General features: G+C 47.4%; 1 protein-coding gene across 5 annotated transcripts in view; it reads left to right on the plus strand.

Moving 5' to 3' along the window:
- The window catches only part of ZNF592 (zinc finger protein 592), a 50,889-nt gene extending 39,517 nt beyond the window's left edge, over positions 1–11,372 (plus strand). For all 5 annotated transcript variants that reach the window (XM_027520656.1, XM_027520659.1, XM_027520655.1 and 2 more), the window contains exons 6-11: positions 5,009–5,185; positions 5,471–5,630; positions 5,741–6,028; positions 6,241–6,353; positions 6,979–7,114; positions 8,315–11,372. In XM_027520656.1, coding sequence (XP_027376457.1) covers positions 5,009–5,185; positions 5,471–5,630; positions 5,741–6,028; positions 6,241–6,353; positions 6,979–7,114; positions 8,315–8,815 — 1,375 coding nt within the window. In that variant the 3' untranslated portion in view covers positions 8,816–11,372. The remainder of the gene's footprint in view (positions 1–5,008; positions 5,186–5,470; positions 5,631–5,740; positions 6,029–6,240; positions 6,354–6,978; positions 7,115–8,314) is intronic.
- The last annotated feature ends 8,969 nt before the right edge of the window (positions 11,373–20,341 follow it).

The following is a 20,341-nucleotide window of genomic DNA, read 5'->3' on the forward strand; positions in this document are numbered from 1 at the left end:
GTAGAAGAAAGGAGGCGAGCCTATCTGGCAAGAGCAAAGGCAAGGGTGCCAGCACACACAGAAAACTCTTAGGAAGGATAAACATGGTGTAGGTCATGATGAACTGGAGGAAGGGTGAGCACTGAGACAAGGGGGTTGGTAGGGGCCGGGCCACGCAAGACCTTGTGTTCTTTGGCAGGCATCTGGACTGTTTTCCTGGGGATAGTGAGGAGCGATGGAAAGATTTGCAGCAGGGGAGTGATCCAGCCAGATCTGTGTTTTAGAAATATCATGCTGGAAAGCTGATATGTGTATTAGAGGTGAGAGACTAGAGACTGGTCGTGTGACAATTCCGATGAGACACTGAGGGATCCAGCTAAGGCATGGCTGTGAGGATAGAAGGAAAACCTGAGAGAGATAAAGTAGAAGCATTAAGGCTTGAGGATGGCTTATATACCAGGGTGAGGGATGGGGAGTGGTTAGTGATCACTTCCAGGTTTCTCTCCTGGGATGCTGCTGCTTCTGCTGCTCAGTCGCTTCAGTCGTGTCCGACTCTGTGCGACCCCATAGACGGCAGCCCACCAGGCTCCCCTGTCCCTGGGATTCTCCAGGCAAGAACACTGGAGTGGGTTGCCATTTCCTTCTCCAATGGATGAAAGTGAAAAGTGAAAGTGAAGTTGCTTAGTCCTGTCTGACTCTTATCGACCCCATGGACTGCAGCCTTCCAGGCTCCTCCGTCCATGGGATTTTCCAGGCAAGAGTACTGGAGTGGGGTGCCATTGCTTTCTCCGTCTCTTGGGATAACCACTTTCAAATATAGACTAATTTCTTTTATGTGTTAGGGAGAATGGAGATGCTAACATAGATGGGAAGAAAACAACCCAGAGATGGGGTTATACAGAGCCCTTGCCACCACGTTAGAAAGAGCATTGCTTGGCAGCATTCTCGGCTGTTTTGCAGTATTCATAACACTTGAAAATACCTTTCTAATTTTGACTTAAATGTATGCTGCTTATTTCAAGATCAAATTGAATCCAATAGCAATCAATACTTTAATTTTTGTACTTGAATTTTAAAAAAATATATTGATTTATTTGGCTGCATTTTGGGTTTAGTTGCCCCATAGCATGTGGGATCTTACCCACTCGGGGATCAAACCCGTGTCCCCCTACATTGGAAGGCAGATTCTTAACCACTGTACCACCAAGAAAGTCCCTGTATTTGAATCTTGAATCCAAGAAGTTTTCAGTAACGCAGATGGATTAATAGTATTTTTTGTACTTTAAATACTTTACCTTCTTCTGTAAGAGTAAAAAGCAATGTAATGTCTTAAAAGTAGTTTATCAAGCCTTTTTATAAGAAAGGTCAGACGAAATGATGCAGCTAGGATTACTGAAGATACTAACATTAATGTTTTCAGTGACCTGTGGTTGAACGCAGAAGATATGCACACTGACATAGTATTCGTTGTACTTAAGATCTTCAGCTATTAGTGTATTTTTTGCGACAGCTTTTATTCAGATGTAATTCATGTACCATCCTATTCACCCATTTAAAGTGTCCTATTCAGTGGTTTTTATTATATTCACAAAGTTTTACAATCAGTTACAATGATCAATTTTAGAGTATTTTCATCACCCATAAGAAAGAAACTCTATATTTGTAGTCCTTCCATTCCAAGCAAACAACAACTTTCTGTCTCATAGATGTGCGTCCTTTGGATGTTTCATTTCGATGGAATCATATAATATATAGTCTTAGCATAATAGTTTCAAGATCCATCCATATTATAACAAATAATAATTATTCACTCCTTTTTTGGGTTTTATGAATAATGCTGCTAATGAACATTCATGTACAAGTTATTATGTAACAGTGTTTTCAGTCCTTTTGGATATATACCTGGGAGTAAAATAGCTGAGTCAAATTGAGGAACTGCCACATTGTCTTTCAAAGTAGCTATACCACATTTATATTCCCAGCAGGGGTGGATGAAAGTTTTGACCTCTTTACATCACTGCCAATATTTGTTACTGTCTGACTCTTGATTATAGTTATTGTGGGTGTAAAGTGGTATCTCATTATGGTTTTGATTTGTATTTCCCTGGAAGATAATGATGTCAAGCGTATCTTCATAAATTTATTGACCATTTGTATATTTTATTTGGAGAAATCTCTATGCAGATCCTTTGCCTATTTAAAAATTGTGTTGTCTTTTTGTTGAACTGTAAGGGTTCTTTATATATTCAGGTTACAAATCTCTTGTCAGATACATGATTTGCAAGTATTTTCTCCCATTCTCTGGATATTAATAATTTTTAGTAAAGCTAAGAGTACCTATGTTCCATTTCAATGAGCTCTACTACAGAGTTTTATATTAATAATATTTTTATTTATTTTAAAATTGTATTTTTTGGCTGTGCTGGATCTTTGTTGCTTTGCATAGGCTTTCTCTACCTTCGATGGCTTCTCTTGTTGTAGAGCACAGGCTCTAGGTGCATGGGCTTCAGTAGTTGTGGTGCACGGGCTTAGTTGCTCTGTGGCAGGTGGAATCTTCTCGGACCCAGAAGTGGAACTCATGTCACCTACACTGGCAGACAGATTCTTACCCACTGGGCCACTAGGGAAGTCCCAACACTGTAATATTTTTAGGATTTTGTAAATTATTCTGCTCTTTGTTGATAATTTGGAGAGTGACCAATGATGTCATAAGGAAGCAAGTTTAGACTATTTAATAATATGTTATTTACTTATTTGTGATTATTAACAAAGCTAAATATTTTATTGCTCTTTATCTTTTCTAAGTGAAAGTCGCTCAGTCATGTCCAACTCTTTGCAACCCAATGGACTGTACAGTCCATGGAATTCTCCAGGCCAGAATACTGGAGTACGTACGCTTTCCCTTCTCCAGGCGATCTTTCCAACCCAGGGATTAAACCCAGGTCTCTTGCATTGCAGGCAGATTCTTTACCAGCTGAGCCACTAGGGAAGCCATATCTTTTCTAAAGCTTTATGTATGTGACAGCATATGGTTCTATAATTGTCTGTTTTCTCTTAAAAAAACAGTTGGTAAAAAAAAAAAAAGTTGGTAAAGAGTTGTGTCTTGGGGTTAGATTTCTTTTCTACACAGCTTTTTTTTTTTTTTTTTAATTTTTAAACTTTACATAATTGTATTAGTTTTGCCAATTATCAAAATGAATCCGCCACAGGTATTCTACACAGCTTTTCATTAGTTTCCAAGCCCTGTTTGATTCAGTCCTTCACTGAGACCACTTGGCTGTGTTTTTTTACCCCTTTATGTTCTTACTTTCCATGAGGTTTCTTTCAAGAATGTCTGCTGGGTAATAGAATGGATTTTCACTTGTACTTACATTGCTCCTGTAGGAGTTTGGTCAAACTGCACAAATAAAACCACTTAGATTCTTTACACATATCAGGTGTATTTGGCTACTTTGAATGAATTTGGCAATGTGTGGATTTTTTTCTCCCCTCGTAATTACTTGTGGTATAGATATGCTTCTGTGTGCTAGGAGCTGGTCACTATTTTGTTTGGCAGGAGAGAAAAGAAAATATAATTTAAGTGTAAGTAGTTTGTATGGAAGCTCTAACACATACATATTGAGTAATGAATGCTTGTTGGCCTTAGTTGCGAACAGGCTTTGGGTTCTGTGCACTTTTCCTCATTGCTGATTAAGTTTGTGAAAGGTGATTTTGTCTCCCCCTCTCCCCCTGCCCTGCCCTAAACAGACACAAAAGAATGGAAAACAAAAAGGATTGGTCAGGATTCTGTGATGAGTCATGCGGATTGCAAAAATGGGCTAATATATTGAAATGAATGCTAATATTTGGAGTCAAAGAATTCTTAAGTGAAGAAATGTCCTTTCTTTCAGTAAAGTGACACCCTCTCTTCTAGATTACTGGGATGCCAAGGTTACAGGAGCAAGCAGTATTGCAACAAATGTAGAATAATAGTTACCTCCAGAGCTGGGAGCAGGGAGGGTGTTCTCTCATGTAGGGAGACCTGTCTGTGTTTTCAGGCGAGAAGAAAGACTGAACACATGAGAGAGTCTAGGAACCCGAATAGATGCAGGTTAGCTTAGAGCAACGTCATTTTCTGATGTTGAAGAAAGGAGACATAGTATTTATAGAGAGAGATTTTGAAGTTGAAAGAAGAGTTCTACATGATCTCAATTTCAGAGAAATGATTTAAGACAATTCCTACATTATAAAAATGATATAGTCACTAAACAAAACTCAGAAAGTACAAATCAGTAGGGGAAAAGAGAAATAAAAATGTTATCCATAGTCCCACCAAGGAGAACTTAGAACACTGATGAGCTGCCGAGTCCAGAACGGTATCAGGCGCATGTGCCTATTGAGAGCTTGAAGTATAGCCAGGGCAACTGGCCATTTTATTTTATTGATTGAAATTTAAATAGTCACATGGACAGTGCTGTATGAAACACTTCTGTCATCACAGCAAGTTCCACAGTGCTGCTCTAGGGCACTTCCTGGGCTTTGAGGGCTGTTTGTTTAATGTGGTTGTCACGGCGAGTGTAGCACCTCCTCGGTGTACATTTTATTAAGTGACCATCCCTGCCTATTCCGCGCCCATGTGTGGGGAGGCACAGGCTTTCTGCAGTCTCCTTCTAAAACTTGCCCTGGACTCCTGCAGTTGGATCACACTTAAATGGGTGCTATTAATGTCATTTTTGAACCATACTCCCCTTTCTCCACTCCCACCAGCTCCTCTTGGTTAGGCTCAATCAAGTTTTTGGCTTGCAGAAGAAGATTCTCTGGCCCGTGAGGGGAGGGCTTTCTTTCCCCTTCTTGACCAGGAGGGTCTTGGGCTTGGGAGGCCCTGGGTAACTGCATTGTGCCTGGCGGTAGCAAGCACACCTTCAAGGCCAAATGCATAAGGGAGGGGTGGTCCCTGAGATGGCTCTCTTCCTGTCCTCCATCCCTCCTCTTCTAACACCACTTCTTGGTCTGACGTACCTGTTCCCCCGGCCCCACCTCTGTCATCCAGGTGCATCCACTGTGGGGTTGTCCATTTGACCTTGGCCTTGCTGAAAAGCCACATCCAGGAGCGGCACTGCCAGGTTTTCCACAAATGTGCGTTCTGCCCCATGGCCTTCAAGACTGCCAGTAGCACCGCGGACCACAGCGCCACCCAGCATCCCACCCAGCCCCACAGACCCTCCCAGTGAGTGTGGCTGCAGGGCCTGCAGGCCTGTGGGAGTGGAGCAGATTGGCCTGGGGCCCTGTGGGAGGTGTTGGATGGACTGGGAAGCCTGGGCTAGTGGCGGAGAGTGGCTAGAAGCCGGGAGTGCTTTGGAGATGTCTGAGACTGGGGAGTGTCCACGTTGGCTCAGAGTATTGCTTTCCCCAACCTGAGTCTGCTTTGGAGAGATCACATGTGGGGTGGAGGGGCCTGTGGTTCTGTCGGCTGGGCCTTGGTCACCTCACACCCTGGGGCTTGTCATGGCAGGCTCATTTATAAGTGCTCCTGCGAAATGGTCTTCAACAAGAAGAGGCACATCCAGCAGCACTTTTACCAGAACGCCAGCACGGCACAGGTGGGCGTCTTCAAGTGCCCCGAGTGCCCGCTCCTGTTCCTGCAGAAGCCGGAGCTGATGCAGCATGTCAAGGTGGGGCGCCTTGGGGAAGGACCTGGGGAGACCGGCACATCCTCAGACTGGGTGCCTGGCCCTGCATCCCTCGTCCCCAACCAGTCAGTAATTGCTCCCTCTGTCCCCAGAGCACCCATGGTGTGCCCCGCAACGTGGACGAGCTGTCTAGCCTCCAGTCCTCAGCAGACTCATCTTCAAGCCGCCCTGGCCCTCGAGTGCCTGCTGAGCCGCCAGCCCTCAGTGTGACTGCTCGGGGCAGTGCCCTGCCCTCCAGCCGCTGGGGCAGGCCTGAGGCCCACCGCAGGGCTGAGGCCAGGCCCCGGCTGAGGAACACCGGCTGGACCTGCCAGGAGTGCCAGGAGTGGGTTCCAGATCGGGAGAGCTACGTGTCCCACATGAAAAAGAGTCACGGTCGGGTAAGTGTGGCACGTCCAGGCCCGTCTGTCCTGCAAGGTCAGAGCCCCTGCCATGGTATGACCCCCTTTGGTTCCTGGTGCCATGGGCATGGTGGGCGGCGCAGATCCTGAGTTCTCTGGGCATCCTCCTTTCTGTCTGCCTCCTCTGAGAAGAGAGATGCACCCAGAACTGTCTTAGGGTTCTGATGCCTTGCATCCTGTCGTCCCCATAGACGTTGAAGCGGTACCCGTGTCGGCAGTGTGAACAGTCCTTTCACACCCCCAACAGCCTGCGCAAACACATCCGCAACAACCATGACACAGTGAAGAAAGTCTACACTTGTGGGTGAGTCCCTGGAGGTGGGAGCCAAGAGGCCGAAATTCATCCAGACCGCCGTGGTACCCCTGGGGCTTTTCTCAGCTATGAGATCAGGGGAGGCAAGAGACAAGCAAGTTTCTGCTGGGAAGTGCTGTGGCTAGGTCAGAAAGAGGGCGTTCCAGAGCCTGGTGGCTCTGGAGGGCCCCCCTTCCCAACTCCCTAAGCCCAGGCCGCCCTGCCCCGTGGTAGTGGAGGGCCCTGAGGTTGAGAGGAGTGGGTGCGATGTGAGCAGGTGCCCTGTCAGCCATGAGACTTCAGTACCATCTCTCCGAGCTTTCGGACAGAACAGGCTGCTCTGTCAGGCTGACTGCTGGGCCTGCACTTGGGTCTCTGGACACTGACACCAGAGAGAGGAGAGTCAGGTCACAGCTTAGGGCCAGTACAGATACTCTGACTTCCTGTCATCTTCCGCCGTGGCTGGCTTGTACTGGCTGGATTTCCCAGTGCCACCCTGCCAGCCCAAGGACCATCCTGCCTACCCCCAGACTGTCTCCCCTGGAGCCAGAGGCAGCTTCACCTTAGCCTGCCTGCCTGGCCCCTTGGACCCTGGGGCCAACCATCTTACACGGCCGCTCTGGCTGTGCTTCTGCAGGTATTGCACAGAGGACAGCCCCAGCTTTCCTCGGCCCTCCCTCCTGGAGAGCCACATCAGCCTTATGCACGGTATCAGAAATCCTGATTTGAGCCAGACATCCAAAGCCAGACCTTCGGGTGGACATTCCCCTCAGGTGAGTGTGGGGCCCCTGCCCACCAGAGCAGCTTGCTCGGTGAGGCTGGAGCTGGAGGGGTGCTGGGCAGGTTACTGGAGCCCACATATCCTTGTGGCTGGGGAGCAGCCAGCAGTGACAGCAACCTCCATGCTGGTCACTCTCTAGCCTCGTGTGACCTGCCTGAGGACCGCACACAAAGAAAGGAGCAGAGATCCATGAGGCAAGCCAGTGGCCTTTTCTTGTTGCCGTTTCCCTGTCACTTCGACCCCTCCCTTGGTGTGTCCTGTGCCCTGTGAACACTGGATTGCTTCCCACGTACCTCCTGCCTCTGCCTCTCTGTGGTCCTAGGAGGTGGGGTGGGTAGGCCTGCCCACTGGGAGAGGATGCGGTGCTTCACTGAGTCACACCCCCATCCCCACCCCACCCCCGTTTCAGAAGAGCCAGACCCAGACTCCCACTGCCCCGGGCCCTCTGACCTCACCCCTGTTTCATGCCCTGTACCCATTTCTGGTCAGCTTCTGGGGCAGCCTCGTGTCCCTCTTCCCAGTGGGCTCCCCCTACTCCATAGTGGAGGTGGCTCCTCATAGGGGCAGGCATGTCTGGGAAACCCAGAGAGCTGCCTGGCTTTTGGGGGGCTCTTTACTGGCTATTCAGAGAAGGGCCCTGGTCTGCAAAGGCCCTTTCACACACAGCAGGTAGGGTGTCAATTGACGTTTTGGCAACAACTGTCTATGATTAAGATGCACACCTTCTCTTCTCTGCAAATGCGTACACCCTTTGATTTAGCAGTTCCACTTCTGAGATTTATCTGTCAGATAGCTTTGGCCCAGGGGGTAAAGAAATCTGTCATATATGTTGTTAAGTGAGAAAAAGCAGGGTGAAAAAAAGTGTGATGCAATGCTGTCATCTTGTAAAAGGTGGTGGTTGTATTTCTGTGCATGCCTGGAACATCTTTTGGCGATACCTCAGAACCCCAGTGTTGTCTGGGGAGCCAGGGAGGGGGGACTTCATCTCTTCTGTACCCTTCCCACTTCTTTGGAATCTTGTGGTACATGGAAGTGTCCATTATAACAAGCAAAAGAAGCAAACCAAACCTAGACCAGAACCTAGGGCTGGCTGAGCCCAGCCTGGGTGATGATTCTGCAAGTCCTCGGGCTGTGTTGCCCACGCCGGGGACTCGTGTCCTGGACTCCCAGGCTCACATCGTTTCTCCTTCAGGTGAACCATCTGAAAAGACCAGTCAGTGGAGTGGGGGCCGCTCCTGACACCAGCAATGGCACGCCAGTCTCTTCCACCAAAAGGCACAAGTCGCTTTTCCAGTGTGCGAAATGTAGCTTTGCCACGGACTCGGGGCTGGAGTTCCAGCGCCACATACCTCAGCACCAGAAGGACAGCTCCACAGCCCAGTGTCTCCTCTGTGGCCTGTGCTACACCTCTGCCGGCTCCCTCAGCCGCCACCTCTTCATCGTCCACAAGGTGAGAGACCAGGAGGAGGAAGAGGCAGAGGCGGCAGAGCCAGAGGAGGGCTCTGGGGAGGAGGTGCCCATGGAGACCAGGGAGAACGGACTGGAAGAAAGTGCCGAGGAGCCTCTGGTGGGCGACTCCGAGACGGGGAGATCTCTGGGCCTGGCCCAGGATGAGGATGGGGCCCAAGATGCTCCTAGTCGACCACAGACCTCTCAGGACCGGGACAGCCACACACCGTCCCCGCAGGTGTGACCAGAGGCCCTGCAGTGCATGGTCGGGGTGGCGCCGTGGCATCCTCCGCCTGCTGTGTGGACAGTGGGAAAGAACAGGCCCCACCCAGCGTGAGTGTGTCCGGCTGTGTCCTGGAGCAGTGTCTGCCCTGAGCTGTGGGGAGCTGGGTGGCCCCCAACCCTGGGAGATACGGGGTCACCCAGGACCCTCACAGCTCCGAATCTGCTTCTGTTATTTATGGCTTTGTGCTGCTTCTCGGTACCCCAACTCTCGTCTGTGTCCTTCCAACCCCGCTGCTGTCACCTCTGCTCAAGGCCCTTCAGCAGCCGCACTGTTCTGGGAGGTCCCCTTTCTCTGCCTTCAGCCTGGGCCTCCCTGCAGCAGCTCGCTTCACAATTCCAGAGCCTGAGACGGGGGTGCTGGCATGGCCCCCCTCGGAGAGAGCTCGCCCAGCCTGGCTTGCAGAGGGCTCTCGGTAACCATGCCCTTCCTCTCTGTCTTCTCTGATTCCTTCCCCGCAAACAGTCCTGAGGATTCATTGTCGCACGGGCTCATCCTGTCTGTGTGGGCGGGAAAAGCTTCTGTTTGGAAGCCAGGCACAGAGAGGCAGGACCCCCCGCTGCCCCACTGCCCCCTTGAAGGAGCTGTGCGTCCTTGTTCTGCTGCTGTTCTGCCTTTCCTGATGAGCGCGGGGTTTGAGGCACACAGACATGGGGATATTTGTACTCTTGCTCCTGTGCCATTAGAGAGGCCGCTGCCCTGGCAGCCAGCCCCTCCTCCTCTCGGCTACACTCATGTTGCTCAGACTATATTTCAAATAAAAGAAAACCTTCTTACCATGCAGGTAGGCTCTTGTATTCCTGTTCAGGTGAGCCTGGCCCTACCCTCCTCCTCCTCAGACTTCCCTCGCTGGCCCATCTCTGAGAAAGAATGGTGTTTCCTGATGTCCAAGAAGGAAGGTCCTCTTTAGATTCTGCAGCTGTGGTTAGGAAACCAGGAGCTCAGGGCTTCTGAAGGGGTGAAGGGAGGGTTGTAATGCCGGTCAGGAGTCACCTCCAAGTCCCCCCTGCAACACTGAGCTAGTGGCATTGGCTTTTAGGGCCTACTGACATTTTGCTGGGCACCTCCATCTTTCCTACAAATGGTTCTCTTCTGCTAAGAGAACCTTTTACTGGTGGGAGAAGGGAAGGGATAGAAGGGAGGAATTTTTATTTTTTCTACACTGTTCAAGAGGCTGTGGTATTGTCACTGTTGCAGGGAACTCAGGTGTGGCAGAAAGGGGACTGGACATGGGAGGCCGGGCTGTCTTTTCATTGATGGCAGGGCTAGGACCTGGCCAGCACAAGGAGCTGGCCATGTGGAGGTGCCCTCTGACCTCTGCTCCGAGTGGCTGCTGCAGCCCTGCCTGGGTCAGATTTGGGGCTGGGCCTGGCAAGCTCTAGTGTAGCACCGGGAGGTGGGTGCTAATGGCATTCTTAGTGGCAATCTTTCAAGGAGGGCATCGAATATCAATTATAAATTATTAAGTCAGATAAATATGCCTGACCTTTTCACAATTGGGAAAAAAAAAATTTCTTCCTCTAGCAAATGCCAAATTTCTAGTGGAAATGTTAAAGGCGCTGGGAAAGGTTAATGCTTTTTCAGTTTCGGAGAAACAGTATTTTTCAGTGTTTCCCAGGCCTGCCAAGGCCACCACGTCCCTGCTTCCCGAGCAGGCAGTGAGGTCCAAGCAGGCCTGATTCCAGTTGTGTGCAGGGCCAGAGCCGGCCCCCACTCAGGTGTCAGCCCCTCCTGATTCCAGTCTCAGGGTGCCCGTCCTGCACCCGGGGCTGTTCACAGGAACACATTACAGAAGAGGTTGATAGAAGTGTTGGAAATGGATGGCTGAGTCGCTTCCCACTAAGAGACTGTGCTAGCTGGAGCCTGGGTAGAGGAGGCGGTGAAATCACAGGTTTGACTTGTCCTGACCTCAGCTCTGTTTCCTTCCTGGGGGTGGCGTGGAGTGGAAAGAATGTGGAGCCACTCACCAAGAAACCTGGGTCACAGTCTGGCTTCTACCCTCAACCAGCTCTTGACAAACCCCTTAACTTCACCAGACCCTTCCCTCAAGATAGGCCTGGTATTTCCCACCCGACTCGGTTCACAGGCTGCTGTGAGTTGATAAGCCAGGAAGCGTTTTCTAGTTTATGAAACACTGTCAATGTCTGGGATTCTTGACCTGACATTAGGCTTGGAGGGGGGAGTGCACCTTGCCCGCTGTTCAGACTTAGATGCTGATGGTCAGTTCTCCACTGTTCAGTAATAGCGGTAATTAACAGCACTGTAATCCCTGCTCGTGGGCCCAGCATCTTGCTAAAAACACTCGCCAGTGGTTCTCCCTTTGTCCTCAGCATTATCTCACAGTGATCCTCTCCATTTTACAGAGAAGGAAACCGAGGCTCAGAGAGCTTAAATACTTGCTGGACGACCTTGTAAGTCAAGCCCATCTAGTTCTAAAGTCCACTGTGTCAACTGCTGTGTTGCCTTAGTGACTTGGCTAATCTGGCTGGCGGCCAGCTTATCACCGGTTTGCAGCCGTCCAGACACCTGCTTTCCTACCTCCCCTGCAGGTGGGATGCCCACTGAGCACCAGGTTCTCTTTGGAGTCAGTCTGTGCCTCTTCACCCCAAGGAAGGCACATTTGCTTGGGGCATTCCATAGCACATGCAGTATCCCTATGACCTCATTCTCATTGGGATTTACCTTGCCATTTTGTCGGGGAGCTATTCCAGAAAAGGTGGCTTAACCCTCACAGGGATCGTGGTTCCCTCAGGGTCCAATATCTTTTGATATTTTTTTCAAAGCTGTCTTTAAAGAGTTCTGTTGCTATCATTTGTTATCATCAGAAAATGCTTGCTGTAGCAAGCACTTAGCTGCTGGAGTGAATGCTGCCCAAGTTAAACAGATAAGATTCTCACCTGTGTAGAAACTACAATTTAATACACTCTGAGGCCTGACCAATGACTGGTATTTATTTTCCAACTGCTTTATCAGTGAAATGATATGTCAAATTATTATAATCTGATTGGTATAGAGAGAGTTCTTCTCGTAACTTATGTAAACAGTCTGGCTTTTGAAAACAGCTGTGGTGAAGCAAGTTCAACCCACTTTGCCTTCCGCGAGGCTGAACACCCAACCCTACCCCTGCCTACCCTGGTCATCACTGTATATTCAGCTCTGGGTACATTTCCTTTTACTTGCTTTTCATTTTTTGAAGAAAATTAACACACGTACATGGTAAGAAATCCAAACAATACAAAAGAGAATACAATGAAAAGTAAGCTGCTCATTGGAGGTCAGCCTTTGGTTCCACAGCCCCCTCTCCAGAATTAATCACTGTTTCTATATCTTATGTATCTTTCTGAGTAATTCTATGCATTTACAAGCTTTTCAAAATATGTGTATTTATATATATATATATTTTAATACAAATGATAGCATTCTCTACACAAGTGTTCTGAAGCTTGCTTTTTTTTCATTTGTATCATGGAAATTGTTCCAGATTCATCCAGTGGGGTCAGTCTAATTCTTTGAAAGCTCCTAGGACGGTTCCCTGTATACAATATTGGTTTCAAAGAGTGTCTGAGTGACTTAATGCATGCCTATGTGGAAGAATCTGATTCATTTGGTAGCTGTCAATTCACAGTTCTCTCAGGGCCTGATATGAGACAGAATCTTCTAGATTCTGGAACATTTCTCCCTGTCTTTTCCACAGGATCCAGGTCCAAAGCCTGACCTTTTCCACTAACAACTGCCACAGCAGTCTTAGAGACTGGGAGCCTTCGGTCCCTCTGAAGGAAAGAGCAGACTTAAGATTCAAGTCCCAGTGTAGGTGGTTTTTTTTTTTTTTTTTTTTTTTTGAGATCTCTATTTCAAATGCCATTTTCTCAGGGGACTTCCCTAGTGGTCCAGTGGTTAGGGCTCTGTTGCTTCCACTGCAGGGGGCATGGGTCCAATCCCTGGTTGGGGAACTAAGACCCCACAAACCCTGCGGCATGGCCAAAATAAAATAAAATAAGGCTTTTTCTTATTGGGAAATGATATAGCATTACTAGAGAAAATAAAAACCATGCATATTTATAATCTGTCCTTGCAGTTGTTTTCTTTTTTGCATATCATTTTCCAATCCTTGTGCATTTCATAGCTGAGTTTATGATATAATTATGGTAATAACAGTGGTTAACATCAAACTACATGACAGACGTCACTCTCACATTCATTCTCCTATTTAGCCTATTTAACAGTCTTGTGATATAAATACTGTTATTCCTTTTGGAGGGGAGTGGTTGACCCTGAGGTCATGGAATTAGTAAGGGGCAGAGCTGAGATTCACTAGGCGTGATTTTGTACCCTACTTTTTTCTACTTAATGTTGTGTCTGGACATTTTCCATGTTTCTACATAGCCTTGAGAATAAACTCACTGGCAATGTGATAGAATGAAGAAATCCAATAACTAGAAGTCAAGAGACCTAGGTTCCAATCTGAATTCTATAGCTTATTTGATCTCTCTTTTCTTGCCCTCAGTTCGGGCATCTGTCAAATTGGTAGATGGGGAGTTTTAAATTCCTGGGGATCTAGAATTGAACCTGGTTAGATTTTATCTCCTTGATCCTGTATGTGCTGTGCTTAGTTGCTCAGTTGTGTCCAACTCTTTGTGACCCCATGGACTGTAGCCTGCTAGGCTCCTCTGTCCGTGGGATTTCCCAGGCAAGAATACTGGAGTGGGTTGCCATTTCTCACTCCAGGGAATCTTCCTGACCCAGGAATTGAACCTGCATCTTCTATGTCTCCTGCATTGGCTGGTGAGTTCTTTACCATTTGAGCCACCAGGGAAGTCCCTAAGAAGCCCAAGAAGATTTTATCTTCTTGATCCTGTAAGTATTTATATAGAGGGGACTTAACTAACTTAACTCTTGTTGAATTTCTTCTTTTGTTTAATTGTTTTATTTATTTATTTATTTTTGGCCTGCTGCTGCTAAGTCGCTTCAGTCGTGTCTGACTCTGTGCCACCCCATAGACGGCAGCCCATTAGGCTCCCCCGTCCCTGGGATTCTCCAGGCAAGAACACTGGAGTGGGTTGCCATTTCCTTCTCCAATGCATGAAAGTGAAAAGTGAAAGTGAAGTTCCTCAGTCGTGTCCGACTCTTAGTGACCTCATGGACTGTGGCCCACCAGGCTCCTCCATCCATGGGATTTTCCAGGCAAGAGTGCTGGAGTGGGGTCCCATCGCCTTCTCCGACTTTGGGCCTAGATATACCTAGATATATACAAAAATGAAAGACCCCTCCCACTGATCCCCACAAGGTAATATTACTTTTATTTGCACTTATTTATATTTCAATTTGCATCAGATTTCTGCTTTTTCAGTTAGAATTCTACTTTCTTTGAGGAAATGTTTCTTTTGGTTTTTGTCAAGCCTTTCCAAGTCTGAGCTGCTTACTTGGTAATTCTAAAGCATCTTCAGATCCTTCTGTTACCCAGGTAGCTATTCCTTAGAGACCTAGGGCCAGATGAATTCTCGAGCTAGTTCATCGTGTCATGTGTTGGCCTTTTAGCATGCTCTTATTTTTTAAAATAATATTTACTACCCTTTGCAAATTCGAAATAGTTTTTAGTGCTTCAATACTGAAAACTCAATAAGTTTGTAGGTGATGGATCGTATGGTAAATGTGGCAAAACAATACGATGAACCCGTTTAAGTCAGTTCTAACTGGGAAAAGCCTCCACCATAGCGAGTGCTCCTGTGACAGTGGGCCAGCTGCACCATCTCGTTTCGTGGGTGGGCATGTGTTATTTATAGACAGATACAGATTAAACGGCTCAATTGTAAAGGATCTGCCTGCCAATGCAGGAGACATAAGGGATGCAGGTTCCGTCCCTGGGTCGGGAAGATCCCCTGGAGGAGGAAATGGCAACCCTTTTCAGAATTCTTGCCTGGGAAATCCCATGGACGAGCCTGGCAGGCTGCAGTCCATGGGGTCACAGAGTCGGGCATGATGACTGAGCAACTGAGCTCACAGATATAGACTAAAATCTATTAGATTTTACTTCTAAAACTGAATCCTATAGTCTTTGCCTCTATTTTCTGTGAAAATGGAGAAAGTTGATTATGTCTTTGATGTTTCAAGTGAGTAATTAAGCTGCTCTTTGATATTTTAAACTGGGAAGCTCCACTCTTTCTAGACTTCCCCTTTCAGTTATAGCCTAGGGTACACTATGTACAATTCTATCTTCCTCTGGGGTTTCCTCTTCCTTTGACCAAGTTGCCTGAAATTTTGCCCCAAGACTTATTGTGTATGTAGACAGGGCTGCCTGGAAAATCCCATGTATGGAGAAGCCTGGAAGGCTGCAGTCCATGGGGTCGCTGAGGGTCGGACACGACTGAGCGACTTCACTTTCACGCATTGGAGAAGGAAATGGCAACCCACTCTAGTGTTCTTGCCTGGAGAATCCCAGGGACGGGGGAGCCTGGTGGACTGCTGTCTATGGGGTCGCACAGAGTCGGACACAACTGAAATGACTCAGCAGCAGCAGCAGACAGGGCTGCATATTTTTGGTATCTGAGGAGGAAGGTGAGTTCTGCTTCCTAAGAAGCTCTTTACCTAAGAAGGAGGTGTCCCATTTCTATCCTGGAGGTCTGGGTCTGAGGAGGGTTTTGAATATGATTTTTAAATGGGGAAAAGAAGATGAGGTGAGGGGGATGGGGAGGTGATGGGGAGGAAAGGCACAGACAGTTGTGAAGGAGGAGGCAGGAGAGTTTGAACAGGCAGAGAGTTTAGAACCTGGAACAGCACTTGACTTTTAGGGCAGGTGATGCTGGTAGAGGTGGGGTTAGAGAGTAGGAGTGGCTGATTAGGAGGATATGGGGCAGGTGCTAACAAGCTCAAAAATGGAGGCAGTGGCTTAGTTGGTCAATGACGTACCTTGGGTTGAACAGAAATTGCAGCAGCTGTTGCCAGGAGGTATTAACATGTTTTAAAGAATGAGAAGAAGTAGCTGTAGTGGAAAAGGAGGGCTGACTGAGATATAGAAGGTCCCTTAGGGAAAAAAGACTTGAAAGGAAGGAAAAGGACCAGTTCACTCTGCAAGAAGACCTGAAGAGGCCTGGGCTCAGATGGTGTCTTTCCAAGTTTGTGGAGCTTGTGTCCTGGGCCTGACCAACCAATTGCTGCCCCCTGACCACAGAGGCACCCTGTCATGTAATGGTAACTGTATTCTGGAAAGGACCTACATCTGAGGCAGAAACTCCTGGCCCCTCTAATCGGATGTTGAATCAGAATAAGTGGATTGGGAAGGGCACTTGGCCAACACAGCTCTGCACTTGAATCCCAAATTCCCTTTCCAATCAAACCAGAATTAGGAGTGGTTTCTTCTTGCCAGTGATCCTTTAATTGGTGTCCACTTACCCCAGCACAGCTGTGGTCACATCTCCATCCCTGGAGTGCCAGATTGGCCAGCTCATCCCAGAGCAGCAGGGCTAGAGTCTCCACCCTCAGAATTAGGGACTCAGCTGCCTTGATCATGGGCCTACGGAGCTCTTGGAAGGAGGTCAGATAAGCAGTCCAGAGCACCACAGATTGGCTGGCAGGAAGGGCAGCTTGATTGCAGCAGAAGCCAGAAGTTTCCCAGAAGAAGGCAGGGTCAGCAGAAATCTAGGGCTTTTGTTGAGCTCAGGGCCGAGACCTTTAAAATGAGGGGAATCAAGAGAATGAAAAATAGGAAACTGGAGGTGGTGGGGGTGGGTTCGGATAGACATATGTTTGATTAACTTACAATGATACTAATGATTCACACTGAGATGGGTTGCAGGTCTAGGGAGCTTTGAAAATGCCTGGGAAGTTTGCTACAGGTCTGGGAAGCTAATGATACTTCATAAGGTAGGTGTCCCTTGGACTGCAAGGAGATCAAAGCAGTCAATCCTAAAGGAAATCAACCCTGAATATTCACTGGAAGGACTCATACTGAAGCTCCAATACTTTGGCCACCTGATGCGAAGAACCAACTCATTGGAAGAGACCCTGAAGCTGGGAAAGATTGATGGCAGAAGAAGGGGATGACAGAGAATGAGATGGTTGGATGGCATCACTGACTCAATGGACATGAGGTTGAGCAAACTGAGGGAGATAGTGAAGGACAGGGAAGCCTGGCTGCAGTCCTTGGGGCTGCAAAGAGTCAGACACCACTTAGTGCCTGAACAACTACAAGGATAATAATTAACAGTAGCCCAAGATTTTCCTACCACAGGCACCCAGTTTACTTGGGGGCCCCAGGAAGTTCAAAACAATTGGGAGAGTGGATCCTGGCACCAGTACCAGCTCCTACCACGCTTCATCAGTGCTCGTATTTAATAGCAAACACTGACTGCCTTGTATCATGGTTATTTCCAAACACAGAGCCACAGCATGTGCTCTTCTGTGCAATCCTCTGTCAGAGGATTGATGGCGATTCTGTTTTAATTTTCTGTCTTTCTTTCAGGCTTGAGAAATTCTCAAGGATAAAGACTATAACACTCTCAATACCTGCCATAATGCCTGGTGTGTTGTAGTCAGCTGTGACTTAATAAATCCTTATTGGATCAACAGCTATGACCTTCAGGATCATAAAGGATCATGACCTCACTCCTCTTAACAAAGGAGAGAGATAAAGTTCAGAAATGGTGAGCCACCTGCCCAAGGACACACAACACTCAGTGGAAAGGCCGAACTGTAACCTGTGGCTTTGGACTTTTGGCCTAGTTCTTATTAAACACCAATTTATATATCCTCTTTCTCCTGCTAGACTATAAATCCAGGAAAGAGAGTGTGCCTTTTCCATCTCTCCATCCTTGAATGCCTTGACCCTCCTTACTCAGCTGTGCCCTGATCATCATTAAATTGGCAGATAGCAAGAAGCTGAGAAGAACAGATTGTACACTGGATGACAGGAGCAGAATTCAAAAAGATTCAGGTAAGAAGGAAAGGGAATGTGAGATTAGGAAAACGAGATTTAACAACAACAAAAAAAGTGGAAGTTTACACTTAGGATAAAAAAAGACTTTACAAGTAGGTAAAGTAGGAGTGGACTTAGATGAACAAAGGTTTGTGTTGAAAATTTACAGGCTTTGAAATAATTTGGAATAATTTGACTGCCAAAAAGTTGTTGCTAATTGTGTGACGCCCACACCCAGAAAGGTGCTAATTCATTTGTGGGCTGCTCTGGTTTGACCTCTGTGGGTGTGTGTGTGTGTAACATTTTCAAAAGGAAATGGATAAACTGGAGAGTCACTGGGGTAACTAGTGGCACCATATTCCATTGTCAGAAGAGAATCGGCCTGAAAGGTAAGTCCAGGTTCCTCACTGGACTAGGCAAGGCCTTCACAATGAGGGTTCCTGCCTAAATCACTTCTCTATTTTTTCAGTTTTTTAAAACGTGTATTTATTTTTTTGCCATACCGTAAGGCATACAGAACTTCCCTGCCCAGGGACTGAACCCATGACCCCTGCACTGGAATCATAAATTTGTAACCACTGTAACCCCTGGACCACCAGGGATATCCTCACTTCTCTATTTGCCCAAATCATTAACACTTGAGTGACGTGAATACTGAGCTGTTTCATACCTCCTTATCTTAGTGCATACTAGTCTCTCCATCTAGAATATTCTACCCTACCCTCCACCCACAACAGTCTATTTGTGAACGCCTATGCCATTTCCAAAATCTTTCTTCAGCTTTACTTTCTTCTTTGAAAACTATCCTAACCAAATCCCCAGGCAGAGCCAACTACTCTTTCTTCTATACTTTATGCTCCCCTATACATAGCTTTATAATTGCACATTTCACCTTGCAGTGTATTTTGCTTCTATTCCTCTCACCCTGTTAGACCATAAGAGTCTTGAAGGCACAGGTCCTATGACCCTTGACTCTAGCACATGTGCTCCAGCCTGATACATGGGTGCATGCTTAGTCACTTCAGTTGTGCCTGACTCTTTGCGACCCCATGGACTGTAGCCCTCCAGGCTCCTCTAGCCATAGGGTTCTCCAGGCAAGAATACTGGAGTGGGTTGTCATGTGCTTCTCCAGGGGATCTTTCCGACCAAGGGATTGAACCTGAGTCTCCTGGGTCTCCTGCATTGGCAGACAGGTTCTTTACCACTAGTGCCACCTGGGAAGCCCCATTGGTACTCTAAACTTAAACAAATGAACCAAAACTCCAAGTAGACTTTCGAATATGTGAAGGACTGTCCTGTAGACAACTGAAGAGATTTTAATATGCCCGCCTCCAGGAAACCAGAAAATCATATGTGTGGGTGTGTGTGGGCAAATTTGGCAAGTTCAGGCTCATTTGAAGAAGAGTCTTCAGTATTGGCTGAGACTCTTAGACTTCACTAATAGAAGTCTAACTTGAATCAGCTTGAGCAAAGTGAGATAATTTTTGGATACAGTTTCCAGGAAATGGTTGAACTGCCAACCTGCAGGAAGGCCACAGATAAAGTTGGGTCTCAGGAACACTTGTAACAAGGCACCTGGAAGCCAGCAGGACTCTGTGCCCCCTGCCTTTGCTTCTCTCTGTGTCAGCTTCCTTCTTCCTCACTGCAGATTGGCTTCTCCACACAGCAAGAAACATCACTACTAAAAGCTGGGACCTTGCAGCTTACAGCTAACCACCACAGAGGTCCAGGTTTTCTTTCCCAATTCCAGTTGAAAACATTTTGGTAAAGAACCTTGGTTGGCATAGCTTGGGTCTGATGCTTACTTCTGTGGTCAAGGAGATACGTGCGTGCTCAGTCTCTACGCCCATTGTTGTTCAGTCCTAAGTCATGTCTGACTCTTTGAGACCCCATGGATTGCAGCACGCTTGACTTCCCTGTCCACTCCTAGAGTTTGGTCAAATTCATCCACTGAGTCAGTGATGCCATCCAACCATCTCAACCTCTGTTACCCCCTTCTCCTCTTGCCCTCAATCGTTCCCAGCATCAGGGCCCCTGGGTACCATGAGTAGACTGGCTTGAGTCTGAGGGAGGTTTCAGGGAGTTGGGGAGGGAGCATGTAGGATCAAAACAGTTGCCACTAGAAGCACATAGTGAAAGAAGAGCCATTTCCAAAAGGAGTAAGGATGTGAGTGCAGCTTATAGAACAGAGGGTTCTACTCCTTTGTTCCAATTTTCTAGGCTATCACCATCCAGCTCAGATACTTTCTGGATGCTTTCAAAGGGGTAGGAGAAGAAAGGATGGGTAAACAGGGTTTCCTGGTGGTTCAGATGGTAAAGAATTTGCCTGCAATGCGGGAGACCCAGGTCTGATCCCTGGGGTGGGAAGAGCCCTTGAGGGAGGGGTATTCTCCATGTCAGTATTCTTGCCTGGAGAATTCCTTGGACCCAGGAGCCTGGTGGGCTACAGTTCAGTAGCCCATGGGGTCAGAGAGTCAGACACGACTGAGTGACTTAACACACACACACACAGACTGTGGTCACTTCCACTTTTACAACCAGAATTAGACAGTACTTAGGATTTTGATCTAAGAAAGTGT

Source organism: Bos indicus x Bos taurus, chromosome 21 (assembly GCF_003369695.1).
Source record: "Bos indicus x Bos taurus breed Angus x Brahman F1 hybrid chromosome 21, Bos_hybrid_MaternalHap_v2.0, whole genome shotgun sequence".
In the NCBI taxonomy this organism is placed as follows: Eukaryota; Metazoa; Chordata; class Mammalia; order Artiodactyla; family Bovidae; genus Bos; species Bos indicus x Bos taurus.